The sequence below is a fragment of the Elephas maximus genome, chromosome 19 (assembly GCF_024166365.1).
Source record: "Elephas maximus indicus isolate mEleMax1 chromosome 19, mEleMax1 primary haplotype, whole genome shotgun sequence".
NCBI lineage: Eukaryota > Metazoa > Chordata > Mammalia > Proboscidea > Elephantidae > Elephas > Elephas maximus.
The window spans coordinates 25,450,680-25,472,518 of record NC_064837.1 but is presented as its reverse complement, the minus strand read 5'-3'; the positions used below and the strand labels follow the sequence as shown (position 1 = coordinate 25,472,518).

The following is a 21,839-nucleotide window of genomic DNA, read 5'->3' as shown; positions in this document are numbered from 1 at the left end:
GCCTGGCAGGAAGCGGGGAAGAGCACACCAGACAGAGGGAGGAGCACATGCAAAGACCCTGAGGTATGAGACAGCCAGTGCCATCCCCATATGAAGTGTTTTAAAAGGGCCCGGTCTTGGGGGGGACTGGTGAAGAAGCAGAGCCCATTCATGGGAGTCTTGATGTGTTAGCATAGGGATTGGGGGTTCATCTGGAGGACGACGTGTGGCTAACTGAGGTATGTGTACGTGTGTGTGCGCTTCAGAGAAGGAGAATCTGAAGCAGATTTGTGTTTAAGGAAAATAAAACTACTGCCAGCGGGAAGGTAGATTTATCTGAGGGTGGGGTGAGAGTGGTGAGACAGTGACCCTGGCTGGCGTGGGAACAAGGGGTGCCTGTGTGGAGGCAAGGATTAGAGGGCTAGAGGGGTTAGAGCCTTGGGACCAAGCATGGTGGTGAGCTCAGAGGCAAAACTTTTCCCTACCCCCCACCTTGAGTCACATACTATGGCTATTTCCAGCTACCCCAGGTTCCACAGGTTAAAAAAAAATTGCAGCTTCATTTTCTGGCTGCAGCTGGGGAAATGATTTCAGAGCCTGCTGGCATGGAGCCCTTTTTTTTTTTCCTTCAGCAATTTCCCTGTTGGAAATTGTTAAAGGAGGTGGCAAGCGCTGGCCGGGGTCAGTTCTATCAGGGGGAGCTGGGAGCTGCAGAGACAGGGATTCCAGGGCTGAAGCCACAGGCCACAGGTTCCCCTGAATAAGCTCTTGCTGGGGACGTTTTTTGAACTGAAGATGCAGGCGGCTTTGGTAAGGAGTTTTTTTTTTTTTTTTTGCTGTGGCTCTGACTAGGCACGTTTCTCTTTCCCATCTCCTCTATCCTTGCATGCCTGTGTTTAAAATGAGGCCTTCTCTTGGGGATGGGGAAGAAAGCTACCTGACTTCTGCCACCATCTTTGTTTCTGGAAACATCTGAGGTCCTTGGCTGGACGTGGCTGTAGCTCTCTGTGGGCCCCAGGAATCCAGGCCGTCTAAGGTGGGGGTATATGTAAGATCTGAACCAGAAAAATGACCTGCCATCCGGCTCCTGGGGTACTGCTTTAATTGGCATGAATCCTGTCCCTCTCCCTCTAGCCTCTCCTCCCCACCCCTCTTCCCGTCTGTCCCCACCCTCTCCCTTTGGGAGACAGAAGCCCGGCTGTTCTGACAGCCTTGCTCTTTGGCAGCTGGGAACCTCCTGAGGATGCAGCACATACCCTCAACCGGTCTCGCGGAGGAATCTGCGCAGACATGTCAGCTGGAGCAACCCAGGGCTGCCTTGGTAATGAGGATTTGAGCACCTGGGAGCTGGATATCAACTCCAGCCCAGTGAGTCTGGCCCACACAGCCCTCCCCACTTAGAATGGTGAAAAGGAGGCCTGAACAGTGGACTGCCCAGGTTACCCACCCAGTCAGGAGAGGGGCTGAACTTGGAATATGGAAAGAAGAGGGCAAACTACCAGGTTGCATTTTCAATACATCATCCTCTTCAGTTCTTATACCTGTGGGGGAGGCACCGAGGTCCTCATTCTACAGCTCAGAGAAGTTGAGTGACTCGTTAGTGTCACACAGTGAGCCGGTGACAGGACCAGGATTCAAACTTAAGTCCCTGTGACTCCAAAGCCAGACCTCCTTCCCCCACAGGAGTTTACCATCTGACATCTAACCGAGAAATAGCCCAACCTGGAGCCACTGTATGTAGTTGTGTAATAGAATTGACCTACTTTTTTTTCTTTCTCTCTTTCTCTTCCCTTCCTTTCGTCCTTCCATCCTTCTTCTTTTCCTCACTCCCCTCCTTAACGTACATTCCATTTATTCTACATCTGTGGTGGCACAAACCTACCCAGAGTTACCTTGAAGATAGGCCTGTCCGTATGCTTCTGAAAGATCACAGCCTTGAAAACCCTATGGACACATAGGGTCGCCACGAGTCAGAATTGACCCGATGGCAACTAACAACAATCGATCACTTGCTTCGTGCTGGGTACTCAGATGAATTATCACGGGGGTTAAATGAACAAAATACAGTCCCGCCCCAGAGGGCTCACGGTATGGTGGGATGTGCGTGTCTGCAAGGTAACCATCATGCAGAATGGACTGACGGGTCCCAAGGGAGAAAAGGATAAAATGTGGCAAGATAGGGAGCTGAGAGCCTATTTCTATGTTTTTGTCCGTCCGTCCGTCTGTCCATCCAGTGTGTACTTGGCATCTGTTGTGTGGCAGGTACTGTTCTAGGTGCTGGGCATGAGTTCCTGTTCTTAGGGAGCTTACATACATCACTCTCTCCAATTTATGAATTAATTCATTTTTCTGACCTTGAACCAAATTACCGTCTTTCATGCTTTGAAGGGGTGGGAATCTCCCTGGTTTCTAGAAATCTGAAAAGTTATGAGCATGACTTTTCTGCCTTGCCCTGCACTACTTGGCATATTTGAACGTTGGGCCCACCTCCTTAGTCCTTTGGATTTCTGAAAACCAAACCCCCAGCCTGGCTTGGGAGAAAGTGCTGGATGTGGCTGTATTGTTCACTGCTCTGTCCCCAGTGCCTACTGTATAATAGGTGTTCTTGTTGAGTGACTGAATTCAAAATAAGAGTATCCATAAAGTTTTGGTGTCTTAGGCCAGGGTGTTTCAGGGGCTCTTTAATCTGGGCCAATGAAGGTTGAATCCCAGGGGTCCCTGGGGAGGGTGAAGACGAGGTAGCTACTGATGGCCTGCTGAGGCCTGGGGATATGTGGAATTAGGTTTCTGAGCTGTCTTTCGTTTCTATTGGTGACAGGCTGGACTTGAATTACAACGTGTGCCTGTAGCCCTGCCATGAAATGGCTTTGTCTTAGTGTGTGCCTGAGCCTCCTCTGGGGGTCACCTAGCTCCTGGGCTGTCAGCTTGTGTTGAGTCCCTCCTCCTCAATGGGCTACCTCAAAGGCAATATTGCCCTAAAATGGACCTGAACAACCAGATATCACTGGGAAATTCCTGTGTCAACATTGTACTGTTTTAATTATCATAAAGCAAGTGTTTATCTCTCGTTACCTTTCTTTTTCAAATATCAGCATGTAAATTTTCCTAGTCCTTGCTCCCAGCTATATCTGCCTTTGGGCAGGCTGAAAATTCTCTGACTGGAAAGCAGGATTGCTTAAGAGCATGACTTCTGGAAGTAGATGACCCAGAACTTGGCCTTGCGAGGCAGACAAAATGCTGGCTTTATTTACCACTTGCCATCGATGAGACCTTGGATAAGCCTGTTTACTCATCTGTCAGATGCTCTAGCAAGAAACTCAGGAGTCATTTCTGATTCCTTCTGCTTCCTCACCCCCCACATTCAGTCAGTTAGCAAATCCCACTGGCTGTGTTTGTAAATTTGCTCCCCAAATCTATCTGTGTCTCTTTTTTAACAATACCATCCCCTAGTCCCACTTGGCCGTCTGCAGTGGCCTCCATGTCACTCTGCTTCCTCTCTTGTCTTCCCCTTCAGTCCATCCTTCATGAGTCAAGAGTGATTTTCTTCAAACCCAAATCCAGTTATCTCACTTTTCTGAGTAAAATCCTTCAATAGTGTCTTGTTGCGCTCAGCATAAAATCTAGATTCCTCACCATTCCCTACACAGCTCTGTAGAATTCAGCGTCTGCCTTTATTCTCCCACATGGTCTCCTGCCTCTCCTTACCAGTCTCCTCCTCGTGATAGAACATGTTAGGTTGTTTCCTCTCTCAGCCCAGGGCCTTTGTGTCCTCTGTTGCCTCTGCCTGGAAATTTCTTCACCTCCATGGCTAGTGCCTTCTCATCTTTTGACAGGGGTTAGAGGTCAGCTCTTCAGAGAGGCTACCGTATCTAAAATTAGATGTCGCCTTTCCCATACCCACCACTTTATCTCAGCATGCTATTTCCTTTTTAGCACTTATTCACAAATTTCAATTACTGTTTACTTCTGTATTTGTTTTTTATTCTGTGTTTCTCATTAGAGCATAGGCTCCCTGAGGAAAGAGACTGTCTTCTTCAGTGTTGTAGTCACAGTGCTGAGTAAAATGCCTGGCACACAGTTGGTATTCTATAGTTATTTGTTGATTGGATGGAGGGATGAAGGAGGGAGGAATGAATGACATGGTACCAGGGCACACAATAAGCACTTACTACATAAAAGCTATTATATTCTCCTACTACTAGTTAAGGCAGAAACCCTGGTGGCGTAGTGATTAAGAGCTATGGCTGCTAACCAAAAGGTTGGCAGTTCAAATCCACCAGGTACTCCTTGGAAACCCTGTGGGACAGTTCAGCTCTGCCCTATAGGGTTGCTATGGGTCGGAATCAACTCGATGGCAGCAAGTTTACTACCAGTTAGAAATTTCCTGTAGTAAGTTCAGACACCCAGCTGGCTCAGGCAAAATGGAGACTTTATCAGCTCAGGTAACAGAAGTCCAGGGAAGCCTGGATGCAGGGACTCAGATGATGCTATCAGGGCTCTCCTCTTAGACAGGCCCACTGCCATAGCAGGCATGAAGGGCACAAGCAACTAAGTCTTACTTTCTTCCAGCATAGTCTATGTTGCCTTTGTAGAGCTTCCCCTATAATTATAGCTGAAAAATCCCAGGGAGGGCTCTGATTAGCTTGGCTTTGGTCATGTGCTCATATGGGAACCTATCGCTGGACTAGGAAGATGGAGACCTCCAGTTGGCCCAAACTGGGCCATGGCCCAGCCCTTTAGCAGCATGATGGAGGGGCCTGAAGGGTCAGGGCTACTTGAACTCAGGAAATGGTTTCCTGGAGAAAGACAGCCCTGTTAGCCAGAGAAGGAGGCGTGTAAAAATAAACACTCTCACTCCCTCAGATGGCAAAAGCAGTCACTGCTGCAGTTGGTGAGATATCTCCACCTCTATCCTTACACAGGGCTCTCTATGGCGGTAGGTCGCCTGCCTTCCCCTGGGGGTCTCAGGTGTGACAACCGTACTTCTGTTTTCCCATCAGTGAGCAGAACCCATAGGTCTGTGTGGGAGTGGGACGTGAAGAGCCTCTGACTCAGAGACAGCTGTCTGTCAGGGGCTTGGCAGCTCCCGGTAGGGTCTGCTGAGAGCATGTTTCTAGAATAAATAGGTGAGCCCATTCCACCCTCCTCCGTGGTCTTTGTTTTTAATAACATTTAAAGTTTTTCTCTCTATGAGTGTAATAAATGTTTATTATTGAAAATTAGAAAATAAATCATTTTTCATGGCTGTCTTACGTGCCATCCAGGGAATCTGCTGCACTTTGTGCGGCTCTTCCCTTGGGTGTCCACAGCACCCAGCCCAAATGTGTGAGAGCTGTGGAGGGCTTGGGGGTAGCCGGAGTTCACGTGGGGGTAGGAGTTTCCCCAGATGATTCATTGGAGTGGGGAGATGATACCGTTCTTTGATGACTCAGGTCCTGCTTTTTGGAGGGGACGGCGAGGCAGGGAAAACTTCTCTTGTCTGTAGCCTGGTATCCCGGGTATCTGGGCACCCGAGTCCCCAGCCCCCTGCAGCAAGGCCCACAGAGCCTGTGCCTCTCACACCCAGCACCTGCTCCAGGAGGTATGTGCTGACTCCTCAGCTCCCAGGCGCAAACTATTTTTGGCCCTGGTGACTGTTCACTACAGTCATGAAAACAGAAACCCCTCTCCCTGCCTCCTCCTTCCCTGGGACACTGCACAGGGGCCAGGGCTGTGGGCACCCTGGTCCTGGGACCCTTACCATGCATTGCCTGTGGAGCTGGGTGACAGCCAAGGCTACAAGGGGCACGGGGACCCCGCCGCCCGTGGTGCTGAGGGAGGCACGAGGACTAGGCCGGCCCAAACCAGAGGGTTGCAAGGTAAGTGCTGGGGCCTGGGATCAGAAGGCCTCTCCCGGAGCCCCTGGAATGGGCACCTATGGCTAGGCCCTGAGTCTTCACTTTGCTAATTGTTTACAGAACATGCTTTCCTGAGTTAAAGTGTCTGAAGAGAGATCAGAATCTTCCTGAAAGAGATCTTCCCTGTCCTTGTAGTGCTAGGAAAAGGGTTCTGGTCTTTTAGTGCTTTGGGTTTGACCAGGACACGTGTGTTGTGAGCACATTTCCTTTTGCAGGCACTTAAGAAATGGGTGACATGTAGGCTGACCCAGCCCTGCCTCTCAGGCCAGGGAGGCAAAGAGGCACAGAGGCTGGGTGTACTCGCTTTGTGGTTACACGGACCACCCTCCAAATCCAGCTCCCTCACTTACTTGCTGTGTCTTAACGTGAGTAGCTTAATCTCTCAGGACCTCAGTGTCCTCAGCTGCCAAGCAATTGTACCTCAGCTGCTCACCAAGGAGTAGTAGCACCAGTCATTGTTATTTTAATTATTATAGATGGGTTGTGAGAAGAAGAAGTGTGTCAAGAAGCTGAGTAAGAGTCAGTGTGTTGCAGCAACCTGTGGATCTCTGGCCCTGTCTCAGGGGCTGGGTGTTTAGGTAGATCTGGCAATGTGGGATTTATTTCTTCCTTTCAGAAAGGAGAAGATTATGTACCATCTCCGAAGAGAATAGTGGAGATGTTCAAGGACATGGAGTTGAAGATTTCTGCCCAACCCCGTCTTGTAAGCCACCAAGACTTTGGGGACTGGCCAGACTATGGTTGAGGCCAGGAGCCCAGACTCCATGGCTTCCAAATTGCATAGGGCTCTTGGCCCACGAGACAAGCACATGGCCTGGCATCCCTACACCAGCTGTCTTTGGAGGTCATTCTCAGGGTAGATCTCAGTGGAATCTTCCCCTTGGCTCATTTCTTGGACCAGCTTAGAAAAACCTGGAAAGAATGAAGCCTTTTCTTATGGATTGAATTGTGTCTCCCCAAAATGTGTGTCAACTTGGCTAGTCATGATTTCCATGTCCTCTATTTTGTGATCTGATATAATTTTCCTATGTGTTGTAAATCCTGCCTCTGTGATGTTGATGAGGCAAGGTTAGAGGCAGTTATGTTAATGAGGCAGGACATAATCTACATGATTAGGTTGTATCTTGAGTCAATCTTTTTTGAGATATAAAAAAGAGAACCAAGCAGAGAGGAGAGGGACCTCACTACCACTAAGCAAGAAGAGTCAGGAGTGGAGGGTGTCCTTTGGACCCAGGGTCCCTGCACTAAGAAACTCTTACACCAGGGAAAAATTGATGTCAAGGACCGTCTCCCAGAGCTGACAGAGAGAGAAAGCCTTCCCCTGGAGCTGGCATCCTGAATTTGGACTTCTAGCCTCCTAAAATGTGAGAGAATAGATTTCTCTTTGTTAAAACCATCCGCTTGTGGTATTTCTTAGTTATCTAAGATAACTAAGATACCTTTTACCTCTCTTTAGGCAAGGAACGCTCACTGTGGAAAAAGGTAAGCTCTCCCAGGGTCATGATTTATCTTGGTGTTGGTCACTGGAAGGGGTGTCAGGGGACCTGTCCCCTGGTCCTGATGCTGCTGCTCTGGGTGGCCCGGGTAAGTCCCCTCCCTCTTTGGGCCTCAGTTTCCTCCTCTATAAAATGAGAGCGCATGACTAGATTGTCCCTAAGTCTCTAAGATTGCCTTTGAACTCGGACTTTGACCTTGGCAAAGGAAAACTTTTTCTCCTCTCTTCACTACCTCATGAAGATCCATTGGCCCTCTTTTGTGCCCTCAGAACCTGGTAGCCACAGCGATGACCTCCTTGGCCTGGGTCCTGACCATCCACTGGGCTCCCATAGTTTTGAAGCCCCTGTGGGACAGGAGTTATTTACAGGGATTCTGGAAAACTATAGAGAGGGATTGCCTAGTCTAGGACCTCCTGAGAGATCTGCGGTTCCTGGTTGGGCACTGAGGGGTAGCTCTTAAACAATGCAGCACTTCTTCTCAAGCAGAGGTGGCTGATTCTTTGGGCTCACTTCCTGCACCCTGCCTCATCTCCCACACGGACAAACAACACCGAAGGACAAACTTCACGTGCTGATATTGGGATGTGCCCCTTGTGAGGAGGGCCTCTGCGATTTGGTTCCTGGTCCCACAGGGGGCCTGCCAGACTCCAAGGCCGGAGCCAGTCACCTGCCAGGGTCCTAAAGCAAAGACCCACCCCTGTGGCCTGTGCCCCATTTGCCAGTTTGGGGACTCTCTGGTGCAGTGGGCCTCACAGTATAAATCCGCTTTCTCACTGGAGAAGAAGTAGACTTAATGAGAATTAGTTTTTCACTGGTGTTTGAATGGGGGGAATTAGAAGAGAGAGCAGTAGGGGAGCCAACAGGCAATAAAGATGGCTACAGACATGGCCGTGCCTGAAAGCCTCTGCTTACTTTTCTGCCTTCACCCTCAGGAGAACTAAGATTCCCCAAAGGAAGATACATTTCCAGCCAGACCTTGCTCCCTGCATACTTTGCATAAGATTGCTAGGCATCCCAATTTGCCGGGATGGTCCTGGTTTGGGCCTATTGCCCTGGTTGTCCTGTTGTTCCTGGGGGGATGGTACAGCACATGGCTGTCCTCCTTTTGCACCCTCTCTTCACCTAGCTGCTACCTGGCCTCTGCTCTCCACTACCACCCCTGTCCTTCTTCCTTACACCTGCTATTTCACTAGGCATGGTGGGTAGCAGCTGAGCCAGGGTGGGCCTGTAGGTCTGGGGAAGATACTCCCCTGGAGCAGGGGCAGCAGATGGTGTTGAAAGGGCCTTTGACTGACCCCTGGCTCACTGAGCTCTGGCCCTTCCACACTTGCCCTGTTTTGCACAGAGAAAGACTTTCGTATTTGCCGTTTCCCCAGAAGCCACCTGAATTTAGACACCATCTCAAGAATAGATGTGATGCATTGAATGCTAATGACCAAAGACCAGAGGAGTTGTGGAATGACATCAAGGACATCATACATGAAGAAAGTAAGAGGTCATTAGGAAAGAAAGAAATGACCAAAATGGATGTCAGAAGAGACTCTGAAAGTTGCTCTTGAATGTCAGGTACCTAAAGCGAAAGGAAGAAATGATGAAGTAAAGGGGCTGAACAGAAGATTTCAAAGGACGGCTCAAGAAGACAAAATAAAATATTATAAGGAAATGTGCAAAGACCTGGAGATAGAAAACCAAAAGGGAAGAACACACTCGGCATTTCTTAAGCTGAAAGAACTGAAGAAAAATTTCAAGCCTCGAGTTGCAATATTGTAGGACTCAATGGGGAAAATATTAAACGATGCAGGAAGCATTAAAAGAAGATGGAAGGAATACAGAGTCACTGTACCAAAAAGAATTGGTCAATGTTCAGCCATTTCAGGAGGTAGCATATGATCAAGAACCAATGGTACTGAAAGAAGAGGTCCAAGCTGCACTGAAGGCATTGTCGAAAAACAAGGCTCCAGAAATCGATGGGGTATCAATTGAGATGTTTCAACAAACGAATGCAGGCCTGGAAGCACTCACTCATCTCTGCCAACCGACTAGAAAAGATTCGTATTTGTACCCATTCCAAAGAAAGGTGATCCAGGAGGATGAGGAAATTATTTGAACAGTATCATTAATATCACAAGCAAGTGAAATTTTGCTGAAGATCATTCAAAAGTGGTTGCAGCAGTACATTGAGAGGGAACTGCCAGAGATTCAAGCCAGATTCAGAAGAGGACGTGGAACGAGGGATATCATTGCTAATGACAGATGAATCCTGGCCGAAAGCAGAGAATACTAGAAAGATGTTTTACGTGTGTTTTATTGACTATGCAAAGGCATTCAACTGTGTGGATCCTAACAAATTATGAATAACATTTCGAAGAATGGGGAATTCCAGAACACTTAATTGTGCTCATGTCGAACCTGTACTTAGACCAAAAGGGGATAATGCATGGTTTAAAGTCAAGAAAGGCATTTGTCAGGGCTGTGTCCTTTCGCCATACTGAGCAAATAATCAAAGAAGCTGGACTATATGAAGAAGAACGGGGCATCAGAATTGGAGGAAGACTCATTAACAACCTGTTATATGCAGATGACACAGCCTTGATTGCTGAAAGTGAAGAGGACTTGAAGCACTTACTGATGAAAATCAAAGACTGTAGCCTTCAGTATGGATTACACTTCAACGTAAAGAAAACAAAAATCCTCACAACCGGACCAGTAAGTAACATCAGTATAAATGAAGAAAAGATTGAAGTTTTCACGGATTTCATTTTACATGGATCCATAATCAACACCCGTGAAAGCAGCAGTCAAGAAATCAAACGATGCAGTGTATTGGGCAAATCTGCTGCAAAAGACCTTTTTAAAGTTTTAAAAAGCAAAGACGTCATTTTAAGGACCAAGGTGTGCCTCACTCAAGCCATGGTGTTTTCAGTTTCCTAATATGCATGCGAAAGCTAGACAATGAGTAAGGAAGACTGAAGAAGAATTGATGCCTTTGAATTATGGTGTTGGTGAAAGAGTATTGAATTTTATATCATGGACTGTCAGAAGAATGAACAAATCTGTCTTGGAGGAAGTACGGCCGTAATGCTCCTTAGTAGCAAGGATGGCAAGACTTCATCTCACGTACTTTGGACATGTTATCAGGAGGGATCAGTCTCTGGAGAAGGCCATCATGCTTGGTAAAGTAGAGGGTCAGCGAAAAAGAGGAAGACCCTCAATGAGATGGATTGACACAGTGGCTGCAACAATGGGCTAAAGCATAACAACGATTGGGAGGATGGCGTAAGACCAGGCATTGTTTCGTTCTGTTGTACAACTCATAGGGTTGCTGAGTTGGAACCGACACGAAAAAGAGGAAGACCCTCAATGAGATGGATTGACACAGTGGCTGCAACAATGGGCTAAAGCATAACAACGATTGGGAGGATGGCGTAAGACCAGGCAGTGTTTCGTTCTGTTGTACAACTCATAGGGTTGCTGAGTTGGAACTGACTTGACCATACCTAACAACGATAACTGGGAAACCCTGGCGGCATAGTGGTTAAGTGTTATGGCTGCTAACCAAGAGGTCAGTAGTTCAAATCCGCCAGGCACTCCTTGGAAATTGTGGGGGCAGTTCTACTCTGTCCTATAGGGTCGCTATGAGTCAGAATCGACTCAATGGCAGTGGATTTTTTTTTTTTTTTAACAACGATAATGGAAACCACGGTGGTGTAGCGGTTAAGCGCTACAGCTGCTAACCAGAGGACCGGCAGTTCGAATCTGCCAGGTGCTCTTTGGAAACTGTATGGGGCAGTTCTACTCTGTCCTGTAGGGTCGCTATGAGTTGGAATCGCCTCGATGGCACTGGGTTTGTTTTTAACAACAATAACAGAAGCCAAGCTTCACCCGTGGGTCAGTGTAGCCCGTTGGGCATTGACAAACCCAGCTATCCTACCCTCTCATCATTCCTATTTAAAAAAAAAATCTCTTTGTTTTAGAGTTTCCATTTCTGACTTAAGTTTTATTGTGGGGTCTTTTGGATAAAAGAATGTGTGTGTGTGTTTTCTACACAATCAGCAAACATCCTGGGCTTAGAGAAACCTTCCTGGAATCCTGCCTGGCTCCTTCCTTCATTTCGGGAGAAACGTGTGTACTGGGGAGAAACGCCCAGCCCCCACAGCTGGGGCCTGTGTATATGTGTGTGTGCTTCTCTAATGCTGGGCACGTCTGGCCGTTTTCAAACAGCAGCTGGGAGGAACAGTTTTGGAAATATGAACGTGTCTCAGATGGTGGATGTAGGCCTGCCTCAGAGCCTCTCCTCTGTATTCCCTTCTGCTGATTGCATGGGCAACAGGAGACAGATCAGCACAGGAGGAGGCAGGGAGGGGGAGGAATAGTGAGGCTTGGGCCACCAGGAGATGGAGCCCAACATAGCTGGTGTCCAGAAGGTGTTTGTTGAGTGACTGAAAGACCCACTAAATTGGGGGCTGGCAAACTATCACCTGCAGGGCAAGTTCAGTCCACCACCTGTTTTTGTACAGCCTTGCAAAATAAGAATGGTTTTTACGTTTTTAAACGGTTGAAAAAAAAATTCCATGACTTGTGAAAATTATATGAAATTCAAATTTCAGTGTCCCAGAATAAAGCTTTATTGCCACACAGCTACACCCATTTGTTTACATGTTGTCTACGGCTGTTTCTGCGCTACAGTGGCAGAGTTGAGTAGTTGTGACAGAGGCCGTCTGGCCGGCAAAGCCGACAATACTGTGGAAGGGGTTTTGGCACCAGATACCTCAGGGCTTATAGGAGGCAGAATACCTGATTCCAGCACTGGATTCCTCAGGGTTTATGGGAGGCAGAATACCTGATTCCAGCACTGGATTCCTCAGGGTTTGTAGGAGGCAGAACACCTGATTCCAGCACTGGATTCCTCAGGGTTTATAGGAGGCAGAATACCTGATTCCAGCACTGGATTCCTCAGGGTTTATGGGAGGCAGAATACCTGATTCCAGCACTGGATTCCTCAGGGTTTATGGGAGGCAGAATACCTGATTCCAGCACTGGATTCCTCAGGGTTTGTAGGAGGCAGAATACCTGATTCCAGCACTGAATTCCTCAGGGTTTATGGGAGGCAGAATGTGGCCTGATAGGGAAGGAGCCAGGAGATGGACAGGTTTTCTAGAAAGGTGGGGTGGCCCCATGGCAGTCCCTTGGGGTGACAGTAGTAGCTGTGATGATACCAGATGGAGCCGGAAGCTGGAGCTCTGGTCCCAGGCCGAGTTGGAAAGCACAACGTTCTCTAGAGAGCAGAAGAGGAACCAAGGGGGCAGCTTGACCAAGGGGATTAAAAGGGAAGGTGGATAGAAGACCTCCTCGGAGGCCTCCTGAAGCTGCTTTTAACTGAACTGCAGGCACCCACTCTAACTGGTCCTGGGGTGGCACAGGGTGGCATCTGGGCAGCCACATGTGACTGTGACCTATAATGCCAGATAAACTCCGCCTTAGGAACAAGCTCACCTTAGAGAGCAAGGCAGTGGGCACCAGGACAGGCAGGGCCAGCTGGCTGAGGGCAGTTAGAGTTGGCCATGCCCTGGCTCCACCATCCAGCTGCGTGGCCTTGAGCAAGTTACCTTCCCTCTCTGAGCCTGAACGCCCATCTGGGGATGTTAAGAGCATTGCATACGCTCACCTTTATTATTCCTCTAGCAGAGTGCCTTCCTGGCCAACAGGAGATGTGCACTGCTCTTTCTTGGTCTCCTCCACATCTCCTTCTCTCCTTTGACCTGTATCCCTCGACATCCATTTCCACACCCGCCCCTACCCCTGCCCCATCTTTCTTAGGCCTTTGGGCCCAGACATACCAATATGTGGGCCAGAGACAGCCAATCCCTGAAGATGCTGAGTCCCACCCAGCTCCCACTCTGTAAGGCCCCGAGCTACCTTTTTGGGAAAGGGGATCAGTGTATGGCAGAGGGCATCTCCTGGGGTGGCAGTGAACTTGGGCCAGCTTGGGGTTGAGTGGAAGGAGTGTGGGCCTCTTGAGAGGAAGGCAGGAGGACAAGCCCCAGGATGCAGCCCTGCCCTACCCTGATCCCAACCAGACCCACCTTCTGCCCTGGGCTCCTTTGGCCAGATGGAAGGCCCGGCAACCGCTTGCCCTCGTGCTCCCCACACCCAGGAATTCTGATTCTATTGGGTGTCAGGATTGTTTTTAAGCTCTGCAGTTAATTCCAGTGTGCGCCGGGGTTGAGAGCCACTGATCTGATCTCCCCACACCTACTCATTTCATACATGCAGAAATGGAGGCCCTGAGAGGGGCAGGGAGAGACTTGCACAAGGTCAAGGGGCTGCAAGGACCAAGTTTTGGCTCTTTCTGTTGCTGTGCTGGCTGGGGTGTGGTGTGGAGAAGCTGGGGTGTGCTCTCAAGGAAGCAGCTGACTTCTCCCAGGAGGGCTTTGGTCTCCGTGTTTCCCAGGGGTGGGACAGTGAAGAGGCTGGGTCTATAGGCAAAGCCCATGTTCCCAAGCTTTCTGCTGATCTCCATGGAAATTCCTGCAGGCTGCCTGACCCTAGGGCCCTTTGTTACCCCAGCCTCTCCTTTGCCTAGAATATCCCAGAATATCCAACTGTTATTATCCAAGTCTCGCTCCTGTCTCTTCCTCAGCCCCAGTAGCAGAGAGAATGCAAGAAGGAACATGTGCCAGGTACTCCCTTGCCGATTTGAGGCGTGTGGTTTCCCAGCCTGGGCTGCCATAGAAACCCCTGTTTGCTCTTCTAGGACTCTGACCTCCTTTGGGCCCTAGCCTAGGAGCCCCTGAGCAATATACAGAGTTCTATATGTCAGGGTCCACAGGCTTCTAGAAGACCCCTCTGACCTCTTTGGTATGACCAGTTTCAGGGGAAGCACCTGTGGTTAAGGATTCTGGCCCTTTAATTAATCCACAGCCAAGGAAGCTGGAGACACATCTGCCCACAAGTGCCAGGAGCTCAGGTTCTATAAGTGGACAGAGGACTGGCAGGACTGATGGAGGCATTGCTGTTAGTTGCTGTCAGGTTGGCCCCAACTCATCATGGCCCCATGTACAACAGAAAAAACTATAGTCTGGTTGTCACCGATGGAATTGTGTCCCCAAAAGCTATGTGTAAACTTGGCTTGGCCATGATTCCCAGCATTGTATGAGTGTCCTCCATTTTGTGATCTGATGTAATTTTCTTATGTGTTGTAAATCTTGATCACTGCCTGTGGTTAAAGAGGCAAGATTGAGTTATGTTAAAGAGGATTAGGGTGGCATGCAACGCCCTTACTCAGGTCACATCCTGATCTCAAGTAAAGGGAGTTTCCCTGGGGTGTGGCCTGTATCACCTTTTGTCTTACAAGAGATAAAAAGAGAATCAAGCAGAGTGGGGGAGGGGATCTCACACCACCAAGAAAGAAGCGCCAAGAGTGGAGTGCGTCCTTTGGACTCAGGGTCCCTGCACTGAGAAGCTCCTAGACCAGGGGAAGTTTGATGACAACGACCTTCCCCCAGAGTCGACAGAGAGAGAAAGCCTTCCCCTGTAGCTGGTGCCCTGAATTTGAACTTCTAGCCTCCCAAGCTGTTAGAGAATAAATTTCTCTTTGTTAAAGCCATCCGCTCGTGGTATTTCTGTTATAGCAGCACTAGATGACTGAGACAGTGGTCTTGTGCCATCTTCATGATCTTTGGTTTGCTTAAGTCCATAGTTGCAGCCACTGTTATTCTGAGTGCCTTCCAACCTAGGGGTCTTACTTTTCAGCACTATATCAGACAGTATTCAGTTATAATCCGTAGAGTTTTCATTGGCTAAATTTTGGAAGTAGATTACCAGGCCTTTCTTTTTAGTCTTGTCTTAGTCTGGAAGCTCCACTGAAACCAGTCCATCATGGGTATTTGAAATACTGATGGCACAGCTTCCAGCATCATAACAATACGCAAGCCACCAAACCGACAGATAGGTGGCGGATTGAGGCATTAGCCCTTGCTCTACTGACTTCTCGTTAGCTCTGGTACTAGAAAACTAAATAGAAACATAATGTCTGAGTTTGCTTCTTGGTCTTCCCTCAACCGGTGCTCTCGTTCGAATTCTGGCTTGAGCAGCAGTGTGTTCTTGTCTGTGGTCCACACAGTCCCTTGACTGACCCTCGGTGAGTGTGGATGGCCTTCAGTGTCAGCCAGCACTGTTTCTAAGTTTAGACCTCAGGCAGCCCCGTGGCTGCTAGTAAGTCCCAGGGTACCATTTGATATCCATCTGGCCCGAGCCACTGTCTTACCCAGCCTGGCCTGTGATACCAGCTACTGCTGGTGCTAAAGGGAGCGGGCAGCCTCATTTGGCCAAACCCATCCTTGTCTTCTGCTATAGAGAACAGAGACCAGCAGCCTCCTCTCTGCTGATGACTTGGTTTTATTGTCACAAACTGGGATTGACCTCAGTGATCAGCTGACCCTACCCTCTAATCGTTATCTGAAAAAATAATATCACCTGCAGGAAAACAGAAATTGTGGCTTGAGGAAATGGGGCTGAAGCAGGGGCAGGGAGCCAGGAGTTCACGGAGGCTTTGCTGTGACCTGTGTCCTCATTGCCCATCATGTGGGCTCCTGTGCGCAGAGTCTCTTTGGGACCAGGGCTTGGCACCTCCAGCAATGGGATGGGCATCCATTTCTTCCCTTCTTGGTTTCTAGTTTCATATTTCCTTCTTTATGAAAGAGCATTAATTCTTCTCAAAGACTCTTAGACTTTACCTAATCCAGAACTGCTGGGTGTGGGCAGAGAGGAGGGACCCTCTGCCCTCACCTTTGAGATAACTGGGCACCTTTTCTTCTATGTGGCTCCAGGCAGGTGAGGTACCCTCCTGGGGCCTTGGGGCTTCTCAAGCCTGGGAGAGTTTCAGAGTAGGTGGGTTCACCTCCCAGCTGGTTGGCAGGCCTGTGATTTCACTTCAGCAGGTGGTAAAACTGATTTCCTAATTTGCTTTCCACTTAGAGATTATCCAGAAAAGTTTAAGTGAACTACAGGTATCCCCCACTTTTTGAAAGTTCACTTTTACAAAATACCTACGTTAGTACCTGTTTTCAATAACTGATAGAAACCCAGAGAGGATTTTCGCTTTTATGAAAAAAGGCGAAACTAGCATTCAGTGTTTGTTTGGCAGTGAGCTGTTAAAGAGGCAGCAATTCTGGCAACTGAAACTACACTGTACAGACACTATTTCTACTTTACATAGGCTGTGTATTTATTATTTCATCCTGTGTTTACTATAAGTTAGTGCTATTTTAGGTTTTATGTGTTTCTTGGTATGATTTGGTAGGTTATTTCTGGGGTCAGGGAACACTCAAAAATAAATTAATAGTAATTGCTTCTTTGCTTTACGCCATCTCGGCTTACGAAAGAACTCATGGGGACTTTCTGCTTTCTGATAGTGGGGGAAAACAAGAACTCTGGTTTGAAATAGCTTCCTAACTCAGTCTTGGCTGTGGGTATCATTCTAGGTGAGTGAGCCACATCTGTGTGTGAGGTTTGGGGGTGCCAAGTTGCTTTGGCACCCGGCTTGAATCATGATACTAGGAGGTATCAGGGCCACCCCCAGGGGCATGTGCAGCCACTGGGCCTTCCGCCTACCTGCTATCTAGCTGGGGGCCCAGGCCAGAGTTGGGAGCATGCTTTTCTTTGTATACTAGTTCTCCTGGTCCAAGCATGCCTGCTCAGTAGGCTTTCCCCTCTTGATTACATTAACTGCAGGCCCTGAAATTGGACCCAAGAGTTAGAAGGCCAAGGCACTGTGTTTCTGGGGTGGGAGCCCCAAAGCCTGAGTGATGCCTCACTGAGAAGGCCATTGATACATCATGCAGTGCACTTGCTGCAGTGCAGCCCACCCCTCCCCGCTTGCTTACAGAGATGGAGCTTTCAACATTGCTGACTGGGCAACCTTCGAGTTCATTAGATCCTCCATCCAGAGCCCCACGCTGGAGCACGGGGCTCCCTATAAACCGCAGACATGACTTCTCTTGCCTGCACAGATTTGAATTGTTATCTTGTACAAAACAGCCATTTTGAAATAAAAACTTGAATTCTTGAGAAGCCAGAAGTTCTGAACCGCCTCCCATAGCCTCCCCTGTCCTCCCCAATGTTGAGTGAGGGCAGAGCCTGGGTTTCTGATTAATACTGTCCTTGCTGCTATCAGGAAACCCTGGTGGGGTAGTGGTTAAGAGCTATAGCTGTTAATCAAAAGGTCAGCAATTCAAATCTACCAGGTGCTCCTTGGAAACCCTATGGGGCAGCTCCACTCTGTCCTGTAGGGCCGCTATGAGTTGGAATTGACTTGACGGCAACGGGTTTGGTTTGGTTTTTGGTTGCTGCTATCAGGGTTCTTGGGCACTGGGTTTTTTGGGTTATCAGGGTTCTTGTTTGTCAGTAAAGGGGAAAGAGGTATTTCTAGTACCTGAATCTCCATCACAAGATAGATGGAAGAGGTCTTGTTCCTGCTGGCCTCATTTCTTCCCAAGGCCTAGCCCTGAGGCTTGTGGGCTTGGGGCCTCTGCTCTGCGGGATGACCTGCTGTCTGGCGCATTGTTTTACCGACCGCAGCTTTTGTAGAGAATGGAAGGGTTGGAGAATGAAAGGAACAGCCCCTCAGAAATAATGATCATGATCTTCAGTGCCAAGTGGTGTGCTGAAGGCATTCTGTGTTTCTCATTTCATTGAATCCTCATCAAAAAAAAAAAATGGAGTTTACACCAGAGGAAGCAATGTGCTGGCGAGTTCCTTGCCCTAGGAGAGGCAGGGCAACTCTGATTTGGGGCTGTGAAATTAGAAGTGGGGTCCTGCGTTGGCTCTCCTGGCCCTCCACTTAAGCTCCCCAATTTGGTCTTGCTGGCTTCTGTCCTCTGGTTTGGATTGGAGCCTAAAAAGAGAGGCGAAGGAGAGGGGGCAATGGTGGCTGAGCCGATCCCCAAAACCTCAGGGGAGAGAGAAACCTTCCAGCTAATTTCAAGCTATTGGGGATTCCTTTTTTTTTTTCCTAAAGGGCATGGATTTGAATATATTGCGTCTTAAGTTTTTATAGGGAATTATAGTACTTGCTTCAGGAAAAAGAATATTCTACTTTACAATATAGTTTTCGTAGTAAGTAGGTAGAGATTCTACTTTACGGTATAGCTTTATTAGTAAGTAGGTAGAGATTCTACTTTACGGTATAGCTTTCTTAGTAAGTAGGTAGAGATTACCTACTTAAAAAGAAATTCTCCAAAAGGAAGCTGCTGAGTCCCAAGGCTTTGCCAGGTTAGTGAGTGGTGGCATGGATAATTGAAAGAGCTTTGGAAGCTGGCCCACCTGGGCTTAAATTCTGGTCCCCAGCCACGTATTAAGCTATGTTACTCACATGAGGTCTTTGAGCTTAAGTAAAACGGGCTTATCAGCGTTCTCACTACGAGTTGGAAACTCTACAACACCTGACAGCAACAACAAGATAATGTATACAAAACGCTGGGCATATTTATTGTATCTGAGAAATAGAATGTAATGATAAATGTAGCTGTTATTTTTGAGAAACTTGGTGAGAGTGACAGGGAGAGTTAAAAAAAAAAAAAAAAAGGAAAAAATACCTGTTTGCATTATAGTTAGGTTGGGGATTGGATTTCCTGTGCTTGGTATAACCCTCTCCCGCAGTGGTATCAAGCAGATACAGGGACCCCTCCTCTCCCAGAAAACTGCCTAGTCATCATAGCTTTGCATGTGTGTGGGTGACAACTGAGGACACTCCAGAGGAAGGCAGAGGGTTGCTTTGTGCGGTTGTATTAAGGTCAACTGTTTGTTCTCACCCTGCCAGTATGGCTGTGTTGCTTTTTCATAGTAAGCAAAGGAAAAAGATGTCCAAACCGCATTTCCATGAAGATGAGTTGCTGAGGAAAAAAAAGGAAGACACATTTATTGAATAAAACGTGCCTGCCATTATCTAATCAGCCAGTCTGTGCTGTTCTTATCAGTGGTTTCCTGTGATGATGCTTCAGTTTTATCATCTGGAAGGCTTTCTGACAACCAGGGGTTTGCCCAACCAACGATGAGCTTCTTGGTGCTTTAACATGTCCGTTTCTTTCCTATTTTTGGTGTGAATTATTCTAAACAGTGATGAGATTCATGCCTGCAACCCTGGAGATGGAAGAATGTATGGACAAAACAGAAAGGCATCTGACCAGGCCCCACAGTGTGGTGGTTGCCAGGGACTGCCTGGGCCAGGCCTCCTCTAAGGCATTGTCATGAAGCCCCCTCACCAGTGCCGTGGGGACTTGTGACCAGTATCTTCATCACTTTCAGCTTTGACACTTAATTTGACTAAGATTTACACCAGCCTGAACTGACAATAAAATTACTCTTTTTAAAAGAAACTAGACACAATTTTATAAAATCATTGAAAATCAACTTAGATTCTCAAGAACTGTGAGCTCTATATGAATCATTTGATAGGCTATGTCTGGCTGCCTCGATTATAGAAAAATTGGAAAATACAGAAAAGGGCAAAGAAGAGAAAAAAAATCCCTAACCTCACCACTGGTCCCATAGCTCTTTGAGCTTCCTCTGTTCTAGCCCCTATCTTATTTCATTGTAATTAATTGTTTTGATGTCAGTTGCCCCTCTCTGGACTGCAAGGCAGTCTAGGCCAGGGACACGTCCCATTGTGCTGTGTATCTGCTTCAGGCTTGGTATCACCTGGCTCAGTCAGAGCTGGAGGGGTTTCCTCCCTTCTTCAAGCTTTGAGGCCAGTTAGCTTCCTGTTGCTGCCCAACAAATCGCCACAAATTTGGAAGCTTAAGATAATACCCACTTGTTAACCTCCCCGGGAGGAGCAGGTGGCTAGGCTATCTGTTTAGGAGCTCACAAGACTGAAGTCAAAGTATTGGCCAGGGCTCTGACCTATAGACTCTGGAGAAGATTCCCCTTCCATATTCATTTAGGCTGTTGGCAGAGTCCAGTTCCCTTGTGGCTCTATATCTGAGGTAATTTCCTTGCTGGTTCACATCCAGGGGCTGTTCAGTCTCCTGAGGCCGCCCATATTCCTTTTCACGTGGCCCCCTCCACCTTCAGAGTCAGCAACAGCACGTGCTTTGAATCTCTCTGACTTCTCCACTAATATCCAGAGAGTGGAGCCCTGGTGGCGCAGTGGTTAAGAGCTTGGCTACTAATCAAGAGGTCAGTAGTTCGAATCTACTAGCTGCTCCTTGGAAACCCTATGGGAGGTCCTGCTCTGTCCTATAGGGTTGCTATGAGTTAGAACCGACTCAATGGAAACCGCTTTTTTTTTTTTTTTAGTATCTAGAGAAAACTGTCTGCTTTAAAGAGCTCATATGATTAGTTTAGGCCTACCTGGACAATTTCCCTTTTGCCATATAATGTAGCAATCACAGGAATAACAATATGGGGTCATGAAACCATCTTAAAATTCTGCCTATAATACTTTTCCTCCTCCTACCTGAGTGAACTGGTACAGGTACCTTAACCTCCCTGAGCCTCTCTCCTTAGCCATCAAATAGGCAGAATAAAGGTTTTGACTGAGAATTAAATAAGGTGAAGTAGTAAATACCTACCCAGTGCTTGGTATGTAGATATTTCTCTCTATATTTTTTTAATCCTTGATAAGCCAATTTTATTTGAAATCTGTGTTGTCTGATTCAGATATAGCAAAATTGTCAAGAGCCACCTTTATCGGAAGTATTTGTCTTTCTAAAAAGTTGTGATTCAGAAATTTTCTGCGCAGAGGAAACAAGGGGGCAACATGCCCTCCTCTAGACTCTTGTTTTCCTCCGTCCCCACCCCCAGCCCTGAAGCACTGGCTTCTCTGCTTCAGCTGCTGTCTCTGGGAGGGTGCGAGTGGGGGTGAGAGCTTGCTGCCTGTCCTCAAATAAGTGGTGGCTCCTGGCTGGAGGCCGGCCCACCCAGCCAGCAGCTGCTGGCCCCTGCCACTCAGCAGGAAGGCTGGGCCCTGGCTGGGTGCAGGCTGACGAGGACACCCAGGCCTGCCTGACTGACTGCTCACCCATCTCTCTGCCTCTCCTTCTGTGCCCCCTCAGGAGATCCCCAGCGAGCTCACGCTGGATGCCCTGCTAGACATGAACGAGGCCAAGGTAAAGGAGACGCTGCGGCGCTGCGGGGCCAGCACTGAGGAATGTGGCCGCCTACAGCATGCCCTCACCTGCCTGCGGAAGGTGACAGGCCGGGGTAGGTAGAGCCTGAGGGGGCCGAGGCCAGCCCCTTTGGCTCCCTTTCCCCAGGCCTGGTCTGGTTCCCTAGGGGCTGAGGTCTCTACTGAGGAGGGAAGGATAGGGCGGGGTGAGTGTGGCCTAGGGCTTCTGGGGCAGCTTGGAAAGACCAGAGCAGATGCTCAGAGCGTGATGGAGCTGACCCAAGAGGGTCTTCAGTGCTTGGGTTCCGAATGGCTTGGGCACTGCAAAACCCCGGGAAGCATCCATTAGCCCTGGCTAGA

General features: G+C 48.3%; 1 protein-coding gene across 2 annotated transcripts in view; it reads left to right on the top strand.

Moving 5' to 3' along the window:
• The window catches only part of KSR1 (kinase suppressor of ras 1), a 174,576-nt gene that overhangs the window by 104,859 nt on the left and 47,878 nt on the right, over nucleotides 1-21,839 (top strand). For both annotated transcript variants that reach the window (XM_049861472.1, XM_049861473.1), the window contains exon 3: nucleotides 21,427-21,574. In XM_049861472.1, the coding sequence (XP_049717429.1) occupies nucleotides 21,427-21,574 (148 nt within the window). The remainder of the gene's footprint in view (nucleotides 1-21,426; nucleotides 21,575-21,839) is intronic.